This window comes from Vombatus ursinus, unplaced genomic scaffold, assembly GCF_900497805.2.
Source record: "Vombatus ursinus unplaced genomic scaffold, bare-nosed wombat genome assembly UNPS02009835.1, whole genome shotgun sequence".
Lineage (NCBI taxonomy): Eukaryota > Metazoa > Chordata > Mammalia > Diprotodontia > Vombatidae > Vombatus > Vombatus ursinus.
In genome coordinates, this window is record NW_020949613.1 from 577,803 (window position 1) to 598,993 (window position 21,191).

The 21,191-nt window shown below is 38.8% G+C and overlaps 1 protein-coding gene across 6 annotated transcripts in view; it reads right to left on the bottom strand.

The window, feature by feature from the left end:
- Positions 1-21,191, bottom strand: part of ICK (intestinal cell kinase) — a 91,381-nt gene that overhangs the window by 39,626 nt on the left and 30,564 nt on the right. For all 6 annotated transcript variants that reach the window (XM_027852961.1, XM_027852963.1, XM_027852965.1 and 3 more), the window contains 3 exons: positions 18,995-19,049; positions 6,373-6,494; positions 4,307-4,386 (listed from right to left, as the gene is read on the bottom strand). In XM_027852961.1, the coding sequence (XP_027708762.1) occupies positions 4,307-4,386; positions 6,373-6,494; positions 18,995-19,049 (257 nt within the window). The remainder of the gene's footprint in view (positions 1-4,306; positions 4,387-6,372; positions 6,495-18,994; positions 19,050-21,191) is intronic.

The following is a 21,191-nucleotide window of genomic DNA, read 5'->3' on the forward strand; positions in this document are numbered from 1 at the left end:
GACTACATAACCCTTAAGGTCTCTTCCAGCTAGAAGTCTGTGAGTTGAAGTCTTGGTTCCTGCCTCTTTTCTGATAAATAGCTTATCTGAGTGTCACGATAAGTAAAACTTACATCCAGTAGTTTCTATAGTAACCATATTCGGTCCAACTACTTTTTGGGATATAAGGTGTGGCCTTTTGACGGAGTCCAAGTTTCTCCCAACAGATCCTTTTATTAAGGGGTTTTGTTCTGTGAAGTTTGGATTCAGTCAAAGGCCGAACTTGAGGACCTAGAGGGACACATGTGGCCTCTTAGGCAGTTCACTCAGTGAAACAGCGAATTGTCCTCCTTCCTCAAGACTTTTCCCAGTATCTTATATCCCTCTAAAGAGCCCACAGCAACATGCAAAGTTCATTTAGAGGCAGCTAGGTAGTGCAACAAGCCGCAGGTTCCCCACCCCTACCATAGGCAATCTATTCATTCTGCTTAAAGTGATAGTGCAAATGAGAAGACAGTCTTTCAGGAAAGGCTTCCCAGAATTCCTGATCTGTTATAAGACCCCTGCTATGTTCCCTTTGAATTCTCTGGGTCCTCTCTTGGTTCATGGTGCAGCAGGGAGAAGTAGGTATGTGACTGTGTGACAAACCATCCTGGGAAACAAAGTCAGTGTAGATGTCTACTGATTGGGGAATGGCTCAACCAACTGTGATATATGAATTTAGTAGAAGGCCACATATGGCCTTGAGCTTATAGGTCCCCCACCCCTGGTCTATGGTATGATGAGGAAGAGACCATAGTTCACATCTGGTGTGGAGACATGCACGCACTAGTAAGAACACAGCAATGCAGACTGATGGAAGAATTACAAAGTCTTGCCCACCTCATGCTCAATCCAAGGGATACATACTCATTAAATGGAATGACTTCAAAAGTCCCATTCTATTTAAATTGACTTTCTTTCCCTCCCTTTGTTTTTAAAATAACATACAATTCAATGCGTGATGCTACTTTACTGTAAGAGGAATTCAGAGAAATATGGGAAAACACAAGCTGCTAGGTGGTAAGTGCTGGGCCCGGAGTCAGGAAGACCTGAGTTTAAATCCAGCCATAGTTAAGTGTCTTACTTACACACTTACTGGCAGGCAAGTCACTTAACCTCTGTTTGCCTCAGTTTCCTCAACTGTAAAATGGGGATAATAAAAACACCTACCTACCAGGGTTACTGGGAAGATCAAATGAGTTAGTACTGGTAAAGCATTTAGTACAGTGCCTGGCACATAGTAGGAGTGATAAAAATGCTGGCTATTATTATTATTATTACTAATTACTATTATTTGTATCAACTGACAAAGGCGTGTCAGGAAGGGAAAAAGTTCCACAATGATACAATAATATAAATGAAAATAACAGAACAATATTTAACTATATTGACCAATTTTGTCTCCAGAGAAGAAATGAAGAAATGCAGCATTTTCTTTTTGTTGGGGGAGATGGAGGACTGGGGGGTATGGAATGTTGTCAGAGGTGCTGTGGATATTGGTTTTGCTTAACTATTTTTCTTAATTTCCGAGGAAGGCGCAGTGGAGATGGGCAGGAGCAAGGGTTACTCTTGGAATGAGGAAGTAACTACAATGCAAAAACAAAAGGCAAAAATAAAACTTCAAAAAACATGCTGTGAATTCTCACATAATCACAATCTTTAAAAAAAAAACTGGCAGATTGTTTTTCCTTGTGATCTTTGCTAATACACAAAGGCATTTTATCGGGGTAGGGAACTATCAGTGTGGGGAACTCCTTCCACCAAGTAGATTGTGAACAATCTTGTGTCTTAGTAGATAAGTTGTTGGGAGTTGCCAAAAACTATACTTTGGCTAAATGACTTGTCCAGGGTCACAAAGCTAGCTAGCTTCAGAGGCAGGACTCGAATTTGGCCTGCTCTGTCTCCAAGTACAGCATTCTAACCGCCAGTATATATTACGTCATTTTTTGCAAACAAGGCTAAAAAATTATCTGAATCAGAGACATCTGTGTACCAGGACCTGGATGGAGAGTTTTCTGTTTGTTTCACACCTGACAACCTCCATTGCCTGAAGCCAGAAAAGGATATGGAGAACAAGGTGGATGCCCACCAGCTGAACAATGAAAGGCTAAAACATTATAGGATAGGGATGAGCTAACATACCTAGATTGGCTTTCTTCCTCACCTCCACCTCAGAATCTCTAGCTTTCTTCAAAGCTTAGGTCAAGCACCACTTCCTACCTGAGGCTTTTGTTGATGCCCTGAGCTACTGGTGCCACCTCCCACGAAATCACCTTGCATTTGACTATATTTGTATGTGTACATGTTGATTTCTCAGACAGAATAAAAATTCCCTGAGAAGAGGGACAGTTTCGATTTTGTCTCTGTTATCACCAGAACCTAAAATATTATAGGCACTTGATAAATGCTTGTTGGTTGATATGATTGACTGTTACTATGAGGTAAGAAATGATGAATAAGAATTCAGAGAAGTGTAGGGAGATTCATATGAACCAATGTGGAATGAAAATAATCAGAACCAAGAGGATAACACACACAATGAAGGAACTGCAGAACAAATAACGAAACGTATTTCCCAACTTGGGTGCTAGGTGGCGCCAAAGTGCATAGAACGCTGGGCCTGGAGTCAAGAAGACGCATCTCCCTGAGTTCAAATCTGACCTCAATACTTACTAGCTGGATGACCCTAAGCAAGTCACTTAACCCTATTTGCCTCAGTTTCTTCATCTATGAAATGAGTTGGAGAAGGAAATGGCAAACCACTCCAGTATCTTTGCAAGAAAACCCCAAACGGAGTCATGAAGAGTTGGACACGAGGTATTACAATATATGTGGTATCAGATGCAGTGAATGTATCAGCTGTTTTTTTTCCCATTTATTTTTGTTTGTCAAAAGAAAAGTTTTATTCTAGAGGGGGAATTTGAAAGAGCTGGAATGTAAAGACAAAGAGCATCAATAAAATGCATTTAAGAAAAAGCAGGAAGGAAGTGGGGAGGGGAAAGCATAGCAGATAGGGAGGGCAAGAGAAGAAGAGGAGAAGGGAAGGAAGAGGGGGAAGGGAGAGGGAGAGGGGAAGCAAGAAGAGAAGGGAAAGGAAGAGAAGAGGAAGAGAATGGAGGAAGAAGGGAAGGGTAAGGGGGAGGAAAAAAGAGGAAGAGGGGAGGGAAGAGGGGGAAACGGTGAGGGGAGAAGGGGAAGGAAAGGATAAGGGGAGAGGATGAGGAAAGAAGCAAAGGGAGAAAGAGAAGGAAGAGGGATAGAGAGAAGACCCTCTATAGGGGTACAGAAGAAGGGGAGGAGAATGGGAGGGGCAGGAGAGAGGGAAGAGAGAAAAGAAGAGGGAAAGCAGAATCTCAAGTAGGCTTAATGAAAAATAGAAGCTGTTTCTGTAGAGAAATTTAAAAATGTTCTTGAAATCAGTATTTTAATAACATCATGTGATGATTTTTTTTTAATGTAGGGAGGCAAATAATATCTATTTTTATCATCTTTGGTCGCTAATTAGGGGAAGGTTTTACTGCCAAAGGCAAGAGCAGACTGGAGGCAATTAAGGATGGGATTGGTAATTTTATTTTTCAGATTTACTCTGGCTATGCTCCTCACTGCTACTACCAAGCTACCAGATCTCCTTGTTGGGTGATAAAAATCTGCCTACTGGGGTATAACTCTGAGCCAAAGGATGGGTAGAAGTTGCAAAGAGGCAACTCGAAGCTTGAAAAACTTCCCAATAGGCAAAGCTGCCCAGAAGGGAAATGGGTTACCTCTGGAGGAACTGGGTTGCCTCTCAGTAGAGGTCTTCAAGCAAACTTTGGATGACCATTTGTTTGCTGTAAAGAAGATGCTTCTTTCATTATGTGTTGAATGAGACAGCCACGAGGTCCCTTTTAATGCTTGAGATTTTGCGGGTGCAAGAACTACAATGACAATTTTGACTTTAAAATGAAGGGCAAAAAAAATTACGTTTCTAATGTACAAAATCAGAAGATTCAGTGCTCTAAACAACACACTTGAGTCTAAAGGAATTCATGAATTCTATGGCTTCCTCATTAACATACCATGTAGCCTTAGATTGGTAATAATTCTTGGATGCAGAAAAAAATAGTGATAGTAAAGGCCATAAACATATGTGAGCAAATAGGTTCTTGACAAATAATGGGCGAGAAATACAGAAGTCAAGGAGATGACAGACTCAAAAGTCCATCAACAGTGCCTCAGCCATCCAGTACCAATGCTTTCCACATATGATACCATGTAATGTCACTTCACTATGAGTCAAATGACTTACCATGTTTGTGGATGAATGCAAGTCCCTGTAGTATCTGGTACATGATGTTTCTAATAGTGGACTCAGGAAACAACTTGTTTCTATAGTAGGTACAAAAGAAAAATCAAGTTGTAAGTCTAGGTTAACACATAAAACTATATTCTCTGCTCCTGAGTTCTTATGACAATAATAGTCAGGAAGTTAAGATAACAGTCATATAATAGAGAAACACTAGAGACCTTTCCAATAATATCAGGGGTAAAGCAAGGCTATCCACTGTCACCACCATTATTTGCTATACTAGCTATAGCAATAAGATAAGAATAAGAAAATGAAGGAATAAATATAGGCAAAGAACAAATAAATGTATCACTTTGTGCAGATGATACGATGGGTTTATCTACAGATCCCTAGAGACTCGACTAAAAACTAATTGAAATTATTAACTTCAGTAAAGCAGCAGGATATAAAAAAAATCTACAAAATAATCCTTTTGCACATTACTAACAAAACCCAACAGAAAGAGATAGAAAAAGAAATTTCATTGAAAATCAATATAGAATGTATAAAATATCTGGGTTACCACTTACACACTGAAGAAGTATATGAATATAACTACAAAAAACTTTTTATAGAAATAAAGAAGACAATTAATTTAGATAGGAATTAATTGCTTATATTTGGGAGATAATAACGATGATAATATCCAAACTACTTTAGCAAAAGTACATTATAGAATGAAAAAATTATTTTAAAAATCCACCTAGAGGAACAAAAGATCAAGAATCTCAAGAGAAATAATAAAAAATGACAGGAAAGAAGAAGTTTTAGAAAAACCAGATCTCAAACTATATAATAAAACAGTAATTATCAAAACAATTTGATAATAGTTAAAGGAAATAATAAAAAAAATAGAAAGGTTATAGGCCAAAGAATAAAAGAAAAACAAAGAAAAGAGAGTCATTAAAGCACGTTTTTTAAAATGCTCAGAAGACAACAGAAGGCCAGGAAAAAAAAGCCACAGAGAAGCTTTGAAAGTTACATGTCAGATTAATAGTACACTTAAAGGGAAGAGCAAACTATATATAATAGAAATTTATGGTTTCACATTCTACTTTGTATATAGAAATACTAATTTTATTGGGTGTTTAAAATTCAGAAAAAAATCATTTTTATTTTTGTTTTAAGTTCAGAATAAATTAAACAAGATTTTAAATAGAAAATTTGATTGGTGGAGTAAATTTGGTATATAAGATTCATAAGCAATGGAAACATAGGATCACAGTATTCACTAAACCCAAGGACACAAATTATTGAGATAAGTAAAGACTTACTATTCAACAAAATCTGCCAAGAAAATTTTGGAAAGCAGTCTGGGAGAAATTAAGCTAAAAGCATCTCTCACCTTATGCAACAATATGCTCCAAATGGATACACAATCTAGACAAAAAAGGCCGTATCAGAAACAAATTATAAGAGAATGGAAGGAGATAACTTTGATAGGTGAAGAATTCTTGACACACAAAAAAGGGTCTTGATGACCTTAAGAACTGCTGTCACCTAAGATCAGCATCATCCAACGCAGGTGGATTTCTCATTACTGTCCTCTAAGCATTTTAACAATAAGGAAATTGAACAAAATTTGAGTGTACTTTTAGAAGCATATAGTCTCTAAGGAAATAAAGCTGTGCCTACTCTCTTGGGAATAATGACACATTTATGTGTTCAGTTGGATTAGAAGATAAGTGCTCTGAATAACCACTAGTAAACAGTCCATTTAAAGGTTTTAAAGTGGACTTCTGTTATGTCATTGTGAGTCTTTTCCTGTGTAATCTTGGTCTCATCTTCAGCCTTTCAAATAATGGGAAATTTCAAAAGCCCCAGCCCAAGTATCTTGGCTATTAAAAGGGGGAAAGAGAAGCAGGAGATTTACAGTCTCTCTAAAATGCTTATCACAGTACTGGTGAATAGGAGATGTTTAATAAATGCTGATTGATTGATTGATTGATTACAGCGAAGCAAAAGCAGGAAGAAGTAAAGCATCCTTGTGAGAAATTCCTTTCTAAAACACATTCCCCAAACTGTACCTTTCTTTCATTAGCTGATAAAGGTTTTCCTTCATGTATTCAAAGATAAAATAAAGATTGTCATTTTCCCTGATGACTTCTTTCAATTTCACTACATTTGCATGGTTCAGTTTCTTTAAAGACTGGAAAAAAAGAAAGAGGAAAGGTTTTGGTTAGAAAGATAAAATCTTTTACCTTCTATTTACTAATAACATCTAACATTTATGGAATGCTTTAAAGATTGCACATCACACATATCTCATCTGAACCTTTGAGGTAGATAATACAGATATCCCCTTTTTACAAACAAGGAAAATAATGGGGTGGGTGGATCACTTGAACTCAGGAGTTCTGAGCTGAAACATAAGCTGAGGCTGTTTGGGTGTTGGCACTAAATCTGGCACGAATATGATAAGCTCCCACAAGTGTGCATGGGGAAACCAGGCTGCTTAAGAAGGGGAAAACCTGCCCAGGTCAGAAACAGAGCAGGTTAAAGCCTCCACGGATGATCAGTATTTGGACTGAGTCCCCGACTGGACACTGCATTTCTAGCTTAGGCAAAACAGGGAGACTCAATCTCAAAATAATAATAAAGAAAAAAAAAATCTAAGGTTAAGAGAAATGACTTGCCTGTGATCACACAAATAGCTGTTAAAGACAAGTGTTGAACCCAGCCCTTTCTGACTCGAGTCCAATATGCCTTGGTACCCGAATTTAGAAGGTTTTTTTTTTTACCTTTTTTTTGTGTCACAGACCCCTTTGTCAGTCTAGTGAAGCCTATGGACACCTTCTCAGAATGTTTTAAAATGCATAAAATAGAACAAAATAAAAAGTGCACAATAGGGAACAAAAGAAAACTAACAAGGAAGCAAAGAAAAGATGGACAGCTCTCAAAACAACGTGTTTATCATAGACTTTCTTGACATGGAATTTTATTGCTATACAGTTTGAATCCGTATGTTCTGCTATATGCATAGCATGCTTTTTTTCCATATTTGGTATTTAATTTTCAATATTTAAGTCTATAGTATGCTTCTTTTTCTTATTGTTATTTAAGTTTCAGTAATAAAAAAGCAAAAAAATGCATAAAATACATAGGATTATGAAGTAACCTAATTATATTAAAATATAGTTATCAAAATTCTTTAAAAAACAAGATTCTGGAACCCAGGTTAAGAACACTTGCTGTAATTCTATAGTCACAAAAACACTGTAGCACTTGATTAATATTATAAATGGAAATTTTAATGAAGGAAATGTTCCTTTGAAATCATTAACCTCCTATGGAACAAAGATTTTGACAATCCGTACTGTAAAGCACTTACTTGGTCCTTAACCATTACAGAGTACCCATTATTCTGTGCCAGACAATGCACCAAGCCCTGCATTGTGAGCTTACGTGACTGCTTCCAGATGTAGGAATCTGGAAATAACTAGAGAAGAACCAATGAAGAAAGCTGTCCTTTTTTTCCCCCAGCTGCAGATACGGCAGCTGCTTCCTGCTGAGATCACTAGCTAAGTGTTTGCATATACTTTGAAGAAAGAATGGCTGAAGGCCGACGAGGCAGATGGCCAGATTCTTAAGTATTCCTCCATCTTTCTCTGTGTGTTTTATTCCCCTTCTCAAGATCTGTGAGCTTTAGGCGTGCAGGAAACATCCAGAATTGTAGGGGAAGGAGGGAAGGAGGAAAAGGAATAAAGGAAGGAAAAAAGTAAAGAGATAGAAAGACAGAGAAAGAGAGAGCTTTCATGATCCTAGAGTGACAAGAGAGGAACCATTTGCCTGAAAAAGCCGCAAAGGCAGAAGAAAACAGGTAAGAATGAATGAATGAATGAAAATGTATTGTTAAGTACTTACTATGTGCCAAGTGCTGTGATAAGTACTGGGGATACAAATAGAAAAAAAAAAAGTGAGGGGCAGCTAGGTGGCGCAACGGATAGAGCACTGGCTCTGTAGTCAAGAGGACCTGAGTTCAAATCCAGCATTTTAGGCACTTGATGTGTGACCCTGGAAAAGTCACTTAACCCCAGTCGCCTCACCAAAAAAAAAATCTATTAAGGGGCAGCTAGGTGGCACAGTGGATACAGCACCAGCCCTGGAGTCAGGAGGACCTGAGTTCAAATCTGGCCTCAGACACTCGACACTTACTTACCAGCTGTGTGACCCTGGGCAAGTCACTTAACCCCTAGCCTAGCCAAAAAAAAAAAGAAAAGAAAAGAAAAGAAAAGAAAAAAAGTGAAACAGTCCCTACTCTCAAGAAACTCACGTTCTAAATGAAAGAGACCACATGTAAAAGAAAGTTTGGCTTCAGGATAGATAGAGAAGCCCGGAAATCCCCAAGGTTTATAACTAGGGCAGCTGGCAAGCTCCCGGGCTCCTTAGGTTGCATCCGTAGGTCCAATAATAATGACAGTACTAATAATGGTTAGCATTGATATGGAGCTTTAAGGTTAGCAAAGAGCTTTTACATGAATTCTCTCATTTCAATCTCACAACAACCCTGTGAGGTTAAGTGTTACAATTATCCTTATTTTACAGATGAGGAAACTGAGGCCAAAAGAGGTTATGTGACTTGCCCAGCGTCATACAACCAGCATCTAAGGCAAGATTTGAATTCCTATCTTCCTGATAGTCCAGCATTTGATGAAATTACCCTCTACATGATTTGTATGATAGTGCCAGGGATCTTGGAGGTAGGGCAAATGGTTATGCCTAGAGGACCGTGGAGGTAATAGCAGGGCAAGGATGGTAGGGCCTCACGGTCTTCCATCTCATTATTAGGAAGAGAACTGATTACTGCCATGTGATTCAAACAGTGTTATCAGTCAAGAAGCTAAGATAGGTGCTAGCTGGGGAGGGGGTCAAGAGGGTAAGGGGAAGGTACTTCAGTTGGAGGACTGATTCAGATGTGTTCTAGAGGAGATCAAGAGATCAAGAATAGTAGAATAGCCTAGAACACAGTGTACAGTCTTGCTTGCTCAGCCATTCTGTCTTTATACCATATATATATATATATTTAGTGTTGAAGAATAAATCTATTTTTTTTAATCAGTGGTAGCCCTATAAAACAACAATAGGTCAGACACACTATAATTAGTAAAACCCATCAGATAAATTAATTTTCTGTCCTTCTGAATTTGGTCCTCTTTGAAGAAAGCCAAAAAAAAAATAACCTTGGCCACCTGGGTAAATCCTTTAACTCAAAGAACGTTTTGTTTCTCACAGAAAAGGGTCAACTGTATTAATAACAATGTTAAGAAGTACACTGGCTTTTTTTTATAAGTTATCACAGAATATCATAGCTGAAAGGGGTCAGAGGGAATACCTAATTATCCAAACACCTCATTTTCCAAATTAGGAAACTGAAGCCCAGATGGAAGAATGACTTCCCAAGGTTTCACAGTTAGTGACAGAGCCAGACTGGAACCCAGGTCTCTTTGATTCCTAGTCTTGGATGCCTGTGCTATTATGCCATGCAAGCTCCGTCATTCTGGTTAAGAAAAAGGAGAAATTAAGACGTTTTTCCTGAAGAATAAAATGTTGAAATAAATCAGATCTGAGAACAGAAAGAAACTCACTAATAAGGGAGACAACCAGGGTTTAGCACTTGGGTGGAGGTGGTACTTGTACTCCTATTAGCTGGAAAATGAGGTGAAAGGTGGTTAGTGAACAAAAACAAAATTTTAAAAAGCAAAACCAGTCTCCTTTGAGGCCTATTCCCTAAAAGACAAACTCTTGCCAAGGCATTTTCCTGGCAGTTCAGCCTCATCTGCTTGGCCCAGCCTGCTCCTCCTGCCTGGAATGCCGTGAACTAGCTGGCTGATTCTGCCTCCTTCTTGGGTTGGGTCCCTTGTGCTCCATGAGTAACCGGCATAAACAATGGCCAAACTGCAAATGGCCACTCAACCCTTTCAGTGTTTCTAATCTTTTTTTTTTTTTGGGCCCGTTGGCTTAAAAGAGATCACAGGCAATAAACCTGCTGTCTCAGAATAGTGAGACAGTCCAGAGGAAAATTAATTCAGAGGCAAATGAAGTCAGAGTCAGAGTCTTCTCCAAGCAGAGAGTTATAGTCAGGGAGTGGAGTATCTCTAACTGTTGGCCTGAGGGGGAACATCATAAGCTAAGATTGCTTGTTTAAGCTGAAGAGAATGGTTCCTACAGAACTATACTTCTGAGAAGAATTAATACTTGGGGGCAAGTTATATCCAATTTTCATCTACTTGTAAAATACACACGTATGTGTGTGTGTATGTGTGTATATGCACTCATACAACTCCCCTGAATACTATTTCCAGGAAAGAGGTCCCTCCCCTTGGCAGATTGGGCTGTATTGGGCACAGAATGCAGAGTAGAAAAATTATATATGGGGCATAGGTCATTTGCTTTCAAAAGGGGCTTCTTCTGAAAAAGGATCATTGTTTTTAAAGGATCCAGTCCAAGCTTCTGGACGATTCAGACGTTAGCTATCATTAATAACAATACGCTTTTATCTAGTAAGACAAGGCACTTGCTGCTGGACCAGTCAAACAGTAAAAGAGCATTTATTAAGTACCTACTATGTGCCAAGCAGTGGGGATACAAATGCAAAGAATAAAACATTTATCTACTATTATTATATTCAAATGGAAGATGGAATGTCTGGTATGAGGAACAGAGAAAAGGCTGGTAAGACTGAAAAGTGTGGGTTGGAGGGGGAAGTAAAGCATAAAGGATGAAGAGGAAAGGAGGGCACTATGCATAACTTTCCTCATGAAGCCTTTTCTGATCCCCACAACCTCTAGTTCTCTCTCCCCAACTACCTTGTATTTAATTACCCTGTATTTATTCTCTTTATAATTGGAGAGATTTATTTGCATTTATTCTCCATCTTTGAGTCTTTGCACTGACTAGAAGGCACTCCCTCTTCTGTGACAGCTGAATATATACATATAACTACATACATACATACATATGTGTATACACACACACACACACACACACACACACACAAAATGTCTTTTGATGGAGAGTGGGTTTTGCTTAACTGTTTAGGGTTTTCGAGGCTGCTAGGTGGCTCAATGGATAGCATGCGGGGCCTGGAGTCAAGAAGAACTGAGTTCAAATGCAACCTCTGACATTTGCAAGCTATGTGATCCCAAGCAAGGCATTGTACCTCTTTGCCTCAGCTTCCTCATCTATAAAATGGGGATAATAACAATAATAGCACTTACCTCCCAGAATTGTTGTGAGAATCAAATGAGGTAATAATTGTAACGTGCACAGTGTCTGGCATGCAGTAAGAGTTATATAATTTAAAAGAATTTTTTTTTTTGTTTAAAGGTCTTGGTTCAATGTGGGGAATGTAACATATCAGGAAATGACACCAAAAAAAGACATTGTTTCAAAAGTGGAAAAGCAAGGGATGGGTAAGATTTAAGACAAACAGAGAGAAAGGGGAGAGCAGTTTGGTCAAACAAAGAGTTGAGCCATGGGTCAGAGGCAAGAATGCACATGAAGGGAGTGTACATGAAAGCATTCAATAAGCTATACTGATGTGCTCTGGGTAGCTAGGTGGGTCAGTGGACAAAGTACCAGGCCTGGAGTAAGGAAGGCAAGAGTTCAGATATGGCGTGAGACATTTACTAGCTGTGGGACCCTGTGTAAGTCACTTAACCCTGTCTGCCTCAGTTTCCTCATCTGTAAAATGATTTAGAGAAGGAAATGGCAAACCACTCCATTATCTTTGCCAAGAAAACCCCAAATGGGGTCATGAAGATTCAGATATGACTGAAAATGACTGAAGAATGTGCTAGAATTTATGTTAGTGTTATGCCGTTTCCAATTCAAAATCTCTTCCCTTCCTATTTCCCAAGTTCCAGCTTATGCCAATTCATTCAAATTCTGATTCGGCCACTGCCATTAAGCTTGATTTGTATGGCTAGACGTCAGTCATGACCTATCCATCTGGACTCTAAAACGTGCCCATTTCTTCTAATTTGTTCTAACACATATTTTGGCTTTGTCTTCAGGATTCCCCTCCCAACAGAAACTGACACCTTGGCTGTGACTGTGGATCTGTCCAGTGCTTTATCTGCTCTGCCCCACTGGACTGAACTGGTTCCTGCCTTTAGCCCCATAGTAATTCATGAAAACCTTACTTAAGGTGTAAAAGCTTGGGTAAAGGATTATGATCTGTAAAATGGAGAACACATCCCCACCAATGAAAATTAAAGCTTATTTTGAGGGCAGGGATCACAAGATCGTAGATTTAAAGCTGGAAAGAATCATCATAGGTCAACTAGCCCAATCCCTTCCTCTTATAGATAAGGACACTGAGACTCCAAATAAAGGTCACATAGTAAGTCACAAAGCAGGCCTTCAAACCTAGGTCCTGACTCCAAATCTCACACTTGTTCTACCATACTAGGGTTTATTAACTTTTTTCCTGTCCTGGACCCCGACCCCTTTGGTACTCTGGTGAAGCCCACAGATAACCTTCTCAGAATAATATTTTTAAATGCATAAAATAAAATAGATAGAATTACAAATGAAACAATAATATTGAAACAAAGATGTAATTTCTTCCCCATCCGAGTTCACGGACCATAGGTTAGGAACCCTTATACTACTATCATTTTAGGAATCTTTGTATCCCCAGCATCTAAGAGAGTACCTTGACTGCTTGATCAATGTTGAATGATGGTTGCTGAATGAATGAATGAATGGTGTTTAATGCACACTGCCTTAGATATTTAATGATTACTGAATTGAATTAATGCCACTATTACTAAACATATTTATACAAGTAATGTCTCCAAAGCCTCAAATATTTCCTCCTTCCTCTACCAAGTTTGCACAAGTATGAAACCTTCCTCCCTATTTCTTTCTGGTGACCTATTCTGGTTGCCTTAATTAACAATTCAACTCAATAAACATTTGTTAAGTATCTGCTATGGCAAAAGGCACTGTGGTAAGCACTGGGTGATACATACAAAAATAAAAATGAAACTGCCTAGCTTCAAAAAACATATATTCTATTGGAGGCTCCAACATGTTCACAAATTAAATAAGTAGAAGATGAGAAAGGAGGGGTGGGAATCTGGGAAGGGTTCGAGGAGGTGGCATCTGAACTGAGGCTCTTAGGGGCTGAGTTGAAGAGGGAATCCATTCTAGGAATGGAGGCCAGCTCTAGGGAATGAATGAAGGAGGGAAAGGGAACGTCAAGTTCAGGGAAGAGCTGACAGTCCAGTTCAGCAAGAGCACAAACCATCCCTAAGACTCCATTCTCCATTCTTCAACACTTCTCAGCATCATCACTAGGTCTCTTCTCCCTGTCTGGGGTCGCAGAAGAAGGGGTATCCTCCTCCTCCTTACCAAGGTTAATTCCTCCACCTTTGTGCTTGATCCTTCCCACATCTCTAGAAGTTACATCGTTTCCTCTCTTAGGTCTTCAGCCACTCCCACTCCAATGGGCCCTTCCAATCTCCATTCAAACATCTCAGATCCCTCATTTAAAAACAAAGCAATAATAATAACAAAACCTTTCTACCCCTTACAGTGACTTTCACCTTTTTTTTTCTCTTCACTGATAAATGTGGAAATAAGAAAAGTTCTTTACATCCAATGCCTCTGCTTCCTCATTACACAGGCTTTCCTTATGCGATCTACATTCTGCTCTTATTATTCTTTTTTTTTCATTCTTTTTTTTCGCCCTTATTATTCTAATGAAACAACCCTCTCTAAGGCCACCAACAACTACCAAATGTCAGTGTTCATCTTTACTGAAGTTTCTGAAACTTTTTTATAGTCTTCCTATGGATATGCTCCTTCCTACGCCTTTTAATTAATCACCATGTCTCCAGTCTTTTCCCACTCTATTGCACCCTTCACTCGGTGGTCAAAGTGATTTTCTTTCTTTCTTTCTTCCTTTCTTTTTGATGAGGCATTTGGGGTTAAGTGACTTGCCCAGGGTCACACAGCTAGTAAGTGTCAAGTGTCTAAGGCCAAATTTGAACTCAGATCCTCCTGACTTCAAGGCTGGAGCTCTATCCACTTCGCCACCAAGCTGCCCCCAAAGTTTTTCTTTAAGCATTGGTCTGCTCGTGTAATTCAAATGTTTACTTATTGCCTCTAGGATTAAAAAGTACACACCTCTGTTTAGTTTTTCAAAGCCTTTTACAACCGGGCCCCAACCTACTTTATACTCTTTATACATTTTTCTGAGCTCAGGTCCTATCTCTGACATATCTTGGCTATGTGACCTTGGGTGATTCACTTAGCTTCTCAATGTCCTAAACAAATTATAAAACAATGTTCATAGAGGAAGTGCTTAATAAATGCTTGTTCACTGATATAAGTTGCAGAAAAGGTGCTGAACTGCATTAGTGGAGGGAGTTTCCTTATCTGGGAGGTTCCCATATCAGCGAAACTATAGGTCTAGTCCCTATCCCTATCCTCATCCTACACTCTAGGTCCAGCCAAGCTGATCTTCTTGCTATTTCTAACTCCTTATGCTTCGTTTTCTGACTCCTTGCCTCTGTTGTACTCCATGCTCTTCCTCCTCACCTCTGCCTCATAGAAGCCCTCATTTCCTTCGAGAAAAGGCTCAAGCACTAATTTCTACATGAAGCCTTTCTAGATGCCCCAACTGCTAGTGCCTTCCCTCCCTAAACTGCTATGTACTTATTCCCTACATATCTATATCTATCTATCTATCCGCACACACACACACATATGTCTATGTAATATCTCCTCTGAAAGAATGTTAACTCTTTAAATACAGGAACTGTTTCATTTTTGTCATGTCTCCAGCTCCTAATAAGTGTTTGGCACATAGTAGGTACTTTAATAAATACTTGTTGATGAATGGGCTTCAGGTTCACCACACTCTTCCTTGCTTTATCTCTGTTCCCTTTACTTCCTCCACAGTCTTACTCCCCAGGGCTCTGATCACTGGCTCTATTCTATATACATTCTCTTATCAATCTCATTCCCTCTCACAGCTTCAACAACCACCAGTAAGCAAATGAATCTCGAATCCATAACTCTAGCTCTGACCTCTTTTCTGAGTTCCAACCCACATTTCCACGGGTCATCTCCACTTGGATGTCTCCTGGGCATCTCAGGCTCAACAAGTCTAAAACCAAGGTCATTATCTTTAAACCCAAACTGCTCCTTCTTCTGACTTTATCTGTCTGTGATGCCACCAAACAGCCAATATACCATCTTCTTACCCTTGTTATCATTGACTCTTTCCTCTCCCTCACTTTTCATAACCAATCAGTGACAAAGTGCTGTCAAAAACACCTCAGCAATAATGTTTTTTCTTTGGCAAAAGGGAAGGTTCAACCTGGGGTTAGGTGTGGAAAATGACTACTATGTAAATAAAAAAATGTCAATAAAACAAATTTTAAAAAAAATATCTCAGCGTATTAGCAATCAGAGAACTGCAAATTAAAACACGTCTGAGGTTACACTTCACACCCAACAGACTGGCAAAGATGACAAAAAAGAAAATTTACAAATGGTTGAGAAGCTGCAGGAAGACAGGCTCCCTAGTACATTGTTGGTAGAGCTATTAGTAGAACTGGTCCAGTGATTCTGAAAAACAATTTGAAACTGTGCCCCAAGAGTCACCAAACTATGCATTCTCCTTGACTCAGCATTACCAACACTAGATTTATACCTTAAGGAGATCAAAGAAAGAGGTAAAGTACCCATACCCTTGAACACACTTATAGAAGTTCTTCTTGTAGTAGCAATGAACTGGGAACTAAGAAAGTGCCCATCAACTATAGAGTGGCTAAATAAATTGTAGAATATGAATGTAATGGAATACTGTTTCCAGTGAATTGTACTGTAAGAAATGATAAACGGGACAGTTTCAGGGAAACCTGGGAAAACTTGTATGAACTGATACAGAGTGAAGTAAGCAGACTGGGAGGATAATTTATACAATTACAGCATTATAAAGACAACTTTGAAAGCTCTAAGAACTTTGATCAATGCAATGACCAATTATGATTCTACAAGACTGATGATGAAGCTTGCTATCCACCTCCTGACAAGGAGGTGACTCACCTCAGGGGTGCAGAATAAGACATAATTTTTGGACAGTCAATATGGAAATTTGTTTTGCTTGATTATGCATATTTGCTATATGGGTTTTTTATTATAAGTTGGGGTACATGGGATGGAAAAAAATTAAATGCTTATTAATTAAAAATGAAAATAAAATGAAAAAAAATCTCAGGGACATCTCTCACTTTGAACACCCATCACTCTTCCTATTGCTTCAGTCCTACTTATAGACCCTCATCACTACCCACATAAAAGTATTACAACAGATCTTTCCATCTCTACTCCCTTTTCCCTCCAGTTCATTCTTTACCTTTCTATTAGAATAATTTTCTTCTTTTACTCATAGACCTGGATCATTCTTATGTTCAAAAATGTTCAGTGGTTCTCCTTTGGCCCACTATGACCAACTAAAGAAAGTCGAAAATCCTCTGCCTTTCACTCAAGGCTCTCCACAATTTAGCACCACACAAAGATTTCAAGGCTTGTCTCATTCTATTCACTTCCATTATTGTTACTGTCTATCCAACATGAGCCACTTCTTCCTTTTTCCTCCCAATACCCTCTACTACACTTTCCTGTCATTGTTTATGCTGTTCCTGCTTCTGGAATGTCTATCCCACTCCCCTTTTCCTGTTGAATTTCTACTGCCCTTTAAAACTCATCTCAAAAGCTACCTGCCTCACAAAGCCTTCTCTGATCCTCCTGGATAGTAATAACGACCCCTTCTATAACTATCTGTCTTATAAATTTCTAATTATCAGTGTTTGTGTCTTATCCCTCTATTAGACTATATGTTATAGGAAGCAATGGTTATGTTTAATCTATATTTTGTATTTCAGTAAGCATGATGTTCTCTGTACACTGTAAGCATTGAATAAATGAATGACAGAGATATCCTCACTCTGACCCCTACTCTATGAGCTGGGTAATTGAAGACCCTCCCACTTTCAAGGTCCTAGAGTTTGTGAGGAGCTTGGAGGGTTTTTGAGGGACAAGGGTTCCAAGGTACAAAGTGGGTATTGGTACATTGGGTGTATGGTGGCATCACAGAGTAAAGTCAGAAGGAGGAACAGGTTTGCAGTGAAAGATGTTGAGCTTGGTTTTGGGCTAGAGATGTCTAGAAGATGTCCGTATGTAGTGGTGCCGTGAGGACAGGGATGGAAGATAAAGAGGGTGAGAAAGAGAAATGATACAACAAGATTTGTTTCCCTCCCTCCGCTCCCCATCTCATATTTCCTCTTTCCCCTTGCTGCTTCTGACCAGCACTGGGCACCGGGGTAGGGTAAGAGCTCAACTGTAGGCTCTCAATTGTAGATGGAGGTTGAGGGAGAGAAATAACAGAAAGGATTTTCTTTCTTTTCTTCCTCACTGCCACCAATCAACCAGTACAAGTGTGCATATTCAGGGGTGGGGAAAGGACTGAAATGTTAGAATAGGAATTATGTGTGTGTTGAGAAATAGCAAATATTTGAGAATTAACTCTGTCATGCTAAGAAAGTTTGCACAGGCCCATTTTAAAAAGGAAGGAGTTCCAGCAACATTTCCTTTCAGTGAAAAAATGTCCTTGGAGAATACTTGATTTCACCTTGGTGAACTTTGTACTGACAGTTTCTGATAACACAGGGCTTTATCTTCTGGGTTTGATTTACCCCTCCTCCCACTGCCAGGCTTTTAAGGAAGGGTCAGAGATATGTATATAATGTTATGTTAAGTTAATCAAGACAGAGGTATACTGTAAACTAAGAAAGCTAAGAAACTGGAGAACAGAAGAATAATTTTCAACATAAATCAAGTAACTTACATTAAAGAAAAGTTATTTGGGCAAGAAAATAGGTTGCTAACTATTCTGATACAAATGAGTGGTTGAATCAGGGCATTCACTTAGAAGAGAGGAAAATAAAGGAAACAAAGGGAACAGGAAAGACATCTGACTATAATGCTGAATTAAGAAAAGCTCCCCCCCAACATAAAAGCCCCCAAAATAGGAAACAGTATTATAAAAAGTTTCATACATACTTATCTTGATTATGGATATATTTTCTAGGAAATCAGTTTAGAGAAGAAAAAAGGTAAAGGATTAGAGGAAGAGAGGAAAAACTGAAATAAGATAGTAAGAGTTTAAGTGGAAAAAAGAAAAATAATCTTCACTTCCTGCCAACAAATTTTCACAAATATTAACAATGAACCTTAGTTTAAAGCCTGGCTGAAGGCATTCCAACAATACAATGAACAGATGTTTATTATTATTATATAGTTTATTATATTTGTATTATTATATTTTATTTATTATATAGTAAAACCTTTATATTGGGATGGGGCTCTGTGTTCAGTGAGAATTCATTTATTATTGTAGATAATACAATACTTTACAGTCATTACATTTCATCAAATACTTTACAGTCATTACATTTATTAACTAATCTGGATTGTCAAAGTTTCCCTTGAGGGATGAGGTATTAATAACATTTAATAAATGGAAAATTGAAATTATGCTTAAAACTACTGGTCATCTCTAAGTCATATAGACAAACTGTTAAAAATTAGCCATTAACACAAAAGATTTGTTCATGTATTAAAAAATACCTTAACCTCCCGAAGATTCATGCATTCCTCCCAGGAATAAAACTTTCTTTTCATCCTAAGAAATAAGAAAAGAATAAACAGTGTATTTAGTGAAAACAACTATCTATGCTTCATAAAAATCATGGGTTTTCACCATAAACTGGACAAAGCTGATTATTCTTTCCAGGCTCTACCCAATGGAAATCCACAAAATGACCTCATCATTCTATATTGCTTTAAGTTGTATTGCATCTTAAGACCTGTCAATTCATTCTACTCTATGCCACAAAGTACAGAAGGAGATATAGTATGGCACAGTACAATGAACTGGGCAAGGCAGGAGATCCAGGTTCTAGTTTCAACTCTGTCACTAAGTAGCTCTCCAACTTTGAGCAAAGCCCTTAAACCCCCAGGCCTCAGCTTCGTCATCTAAAGAGGAATAACTAGAATAACGAGGGTGTGGCAACTATGACTTTGTTCTAGAACACCAACACCAAAAGGGCACACTTCCTTGTGTTTCATTCTATTGTCTGGCACCAACCACACAGGGCCACAGGGTTCCTACCTCTCTCTTATCTCAATGTTGTGGCATACACCTATACTGTCTGCTTATTCCCAGCAGTTACTGGGGACTGTCCATTTGACTTCATTCAACCAAGGCAAATTGTTCTCCCCCTATACCCACGAACTGAATTTTCCCCTGGTGACAGAATTTCCAGTGATGGTTCTGCCCATCTGTGACATGAGGGGGATGACCACTAAGGTCCCTTCCAGATCTTACCATCTATGATTCTACTTCACTGACCAAGGTAAAGATTTTAGCAAATCTTTAACAAAATCAGATAGTCAAAATCACCTTTAGTTTTAGTTATTTTTTTATTAATTTATTTTGATTTATCAACAGTCACTTCCATAAGCTTTTGAGTTTTAAATTTTTCTCCCCCTCCTTCCCCCCTTCCCTTCCCAAGATGGCTCACAATCTGATATAGGCTATACATATACATTCCTATTAAAAATATTTTCTATTAGTCATGTTGTAAGGAAGAATTAGAACCAATAGAAGGAACCACAAGAAAGAGAAAACAAAACAGAAGAAAAAAAAGAACAAATAGTATGCTTCGATCTGCATTCAAACTCCATAGTTCTTTCTTTGGATGTGGATGGCATTTTCCATCATGAGTCTTTTGGAATTGTCTTGGATCATTGCATTGCTGAGAAGACATAAGTCTCTCAAAATTAGTCATTGCATAACATGGCTACTACTGTGTACAACGCTCTCCTGGTTCTGCTCACTTCACTCAGCATCAGTCCACACAAGTCTTTCCAGGTTTTTCTGAAGTCTGCCTGTTCATCATTTCTTACAGCACAACAGTATTCCATTACACATTCCATTACCACAACTTGTTCAGCCATTCCTCAATTGATGGGCATCCCCTCAATTTCCAAATCTTTGCCACCACAGAAAAACTGCTATAAATATTGTACATGTGGGTCCTTTTCCCATTTTAGTTTGAGTTACAATCACAAATAAATCTTTTATTCATACTAACTCCATGAATTAGGTCAATGTTATCAGACTAATATATGAGTTATAGGGAAAACAGGATGCCCTCAGGGTCATATTCTATAGCATGGGTCTAAGGATAGCAGGTGAGACCTACATGTTGTGGGCAGCTAGGTGACACAGTGGATAGCATAGCGGGTCTAGAGTTCAAATCTAGCCTCAGATACTCACTAGCTGTGTGACCCTGGACAAGTCACTTAACCCTGTTTGCCTCATTTTCCTCATGGCAAACCACTCCAGTATCTTTGCCAAGAAAACCTCAAACAGGGTCACAAAAAGTCGGACACAACCGAATAACAACAACAATAAGGGGTAGGAGGAGGACTTGCTGCTGTAGCCAAGCTGACTTGCCTACATCATCGGAGACAATTGTCTGGTAGCTGGTGCTGAGTGGTAACAGCAGTGGAGGGCCCATTCTCCACAAGTGTTGCTCCCCTGGATGATGGCTCTGGGAGTCAGACTAGAAGCAGAGGGGGAAGGAGCTGCTGCTATTCCCATGACTCTTGTGTTACGCACTTATTGGATAATATTGTATCGTGTAGCTAGCTCTCTGTGTGGATATTTAGATTGTCTCCTACTAGACTATCGGTTCTTAGTGGGTAGAGATCATATTTTATCTAAACTTTATACATCTTCCAGCATGTACCTCAGACT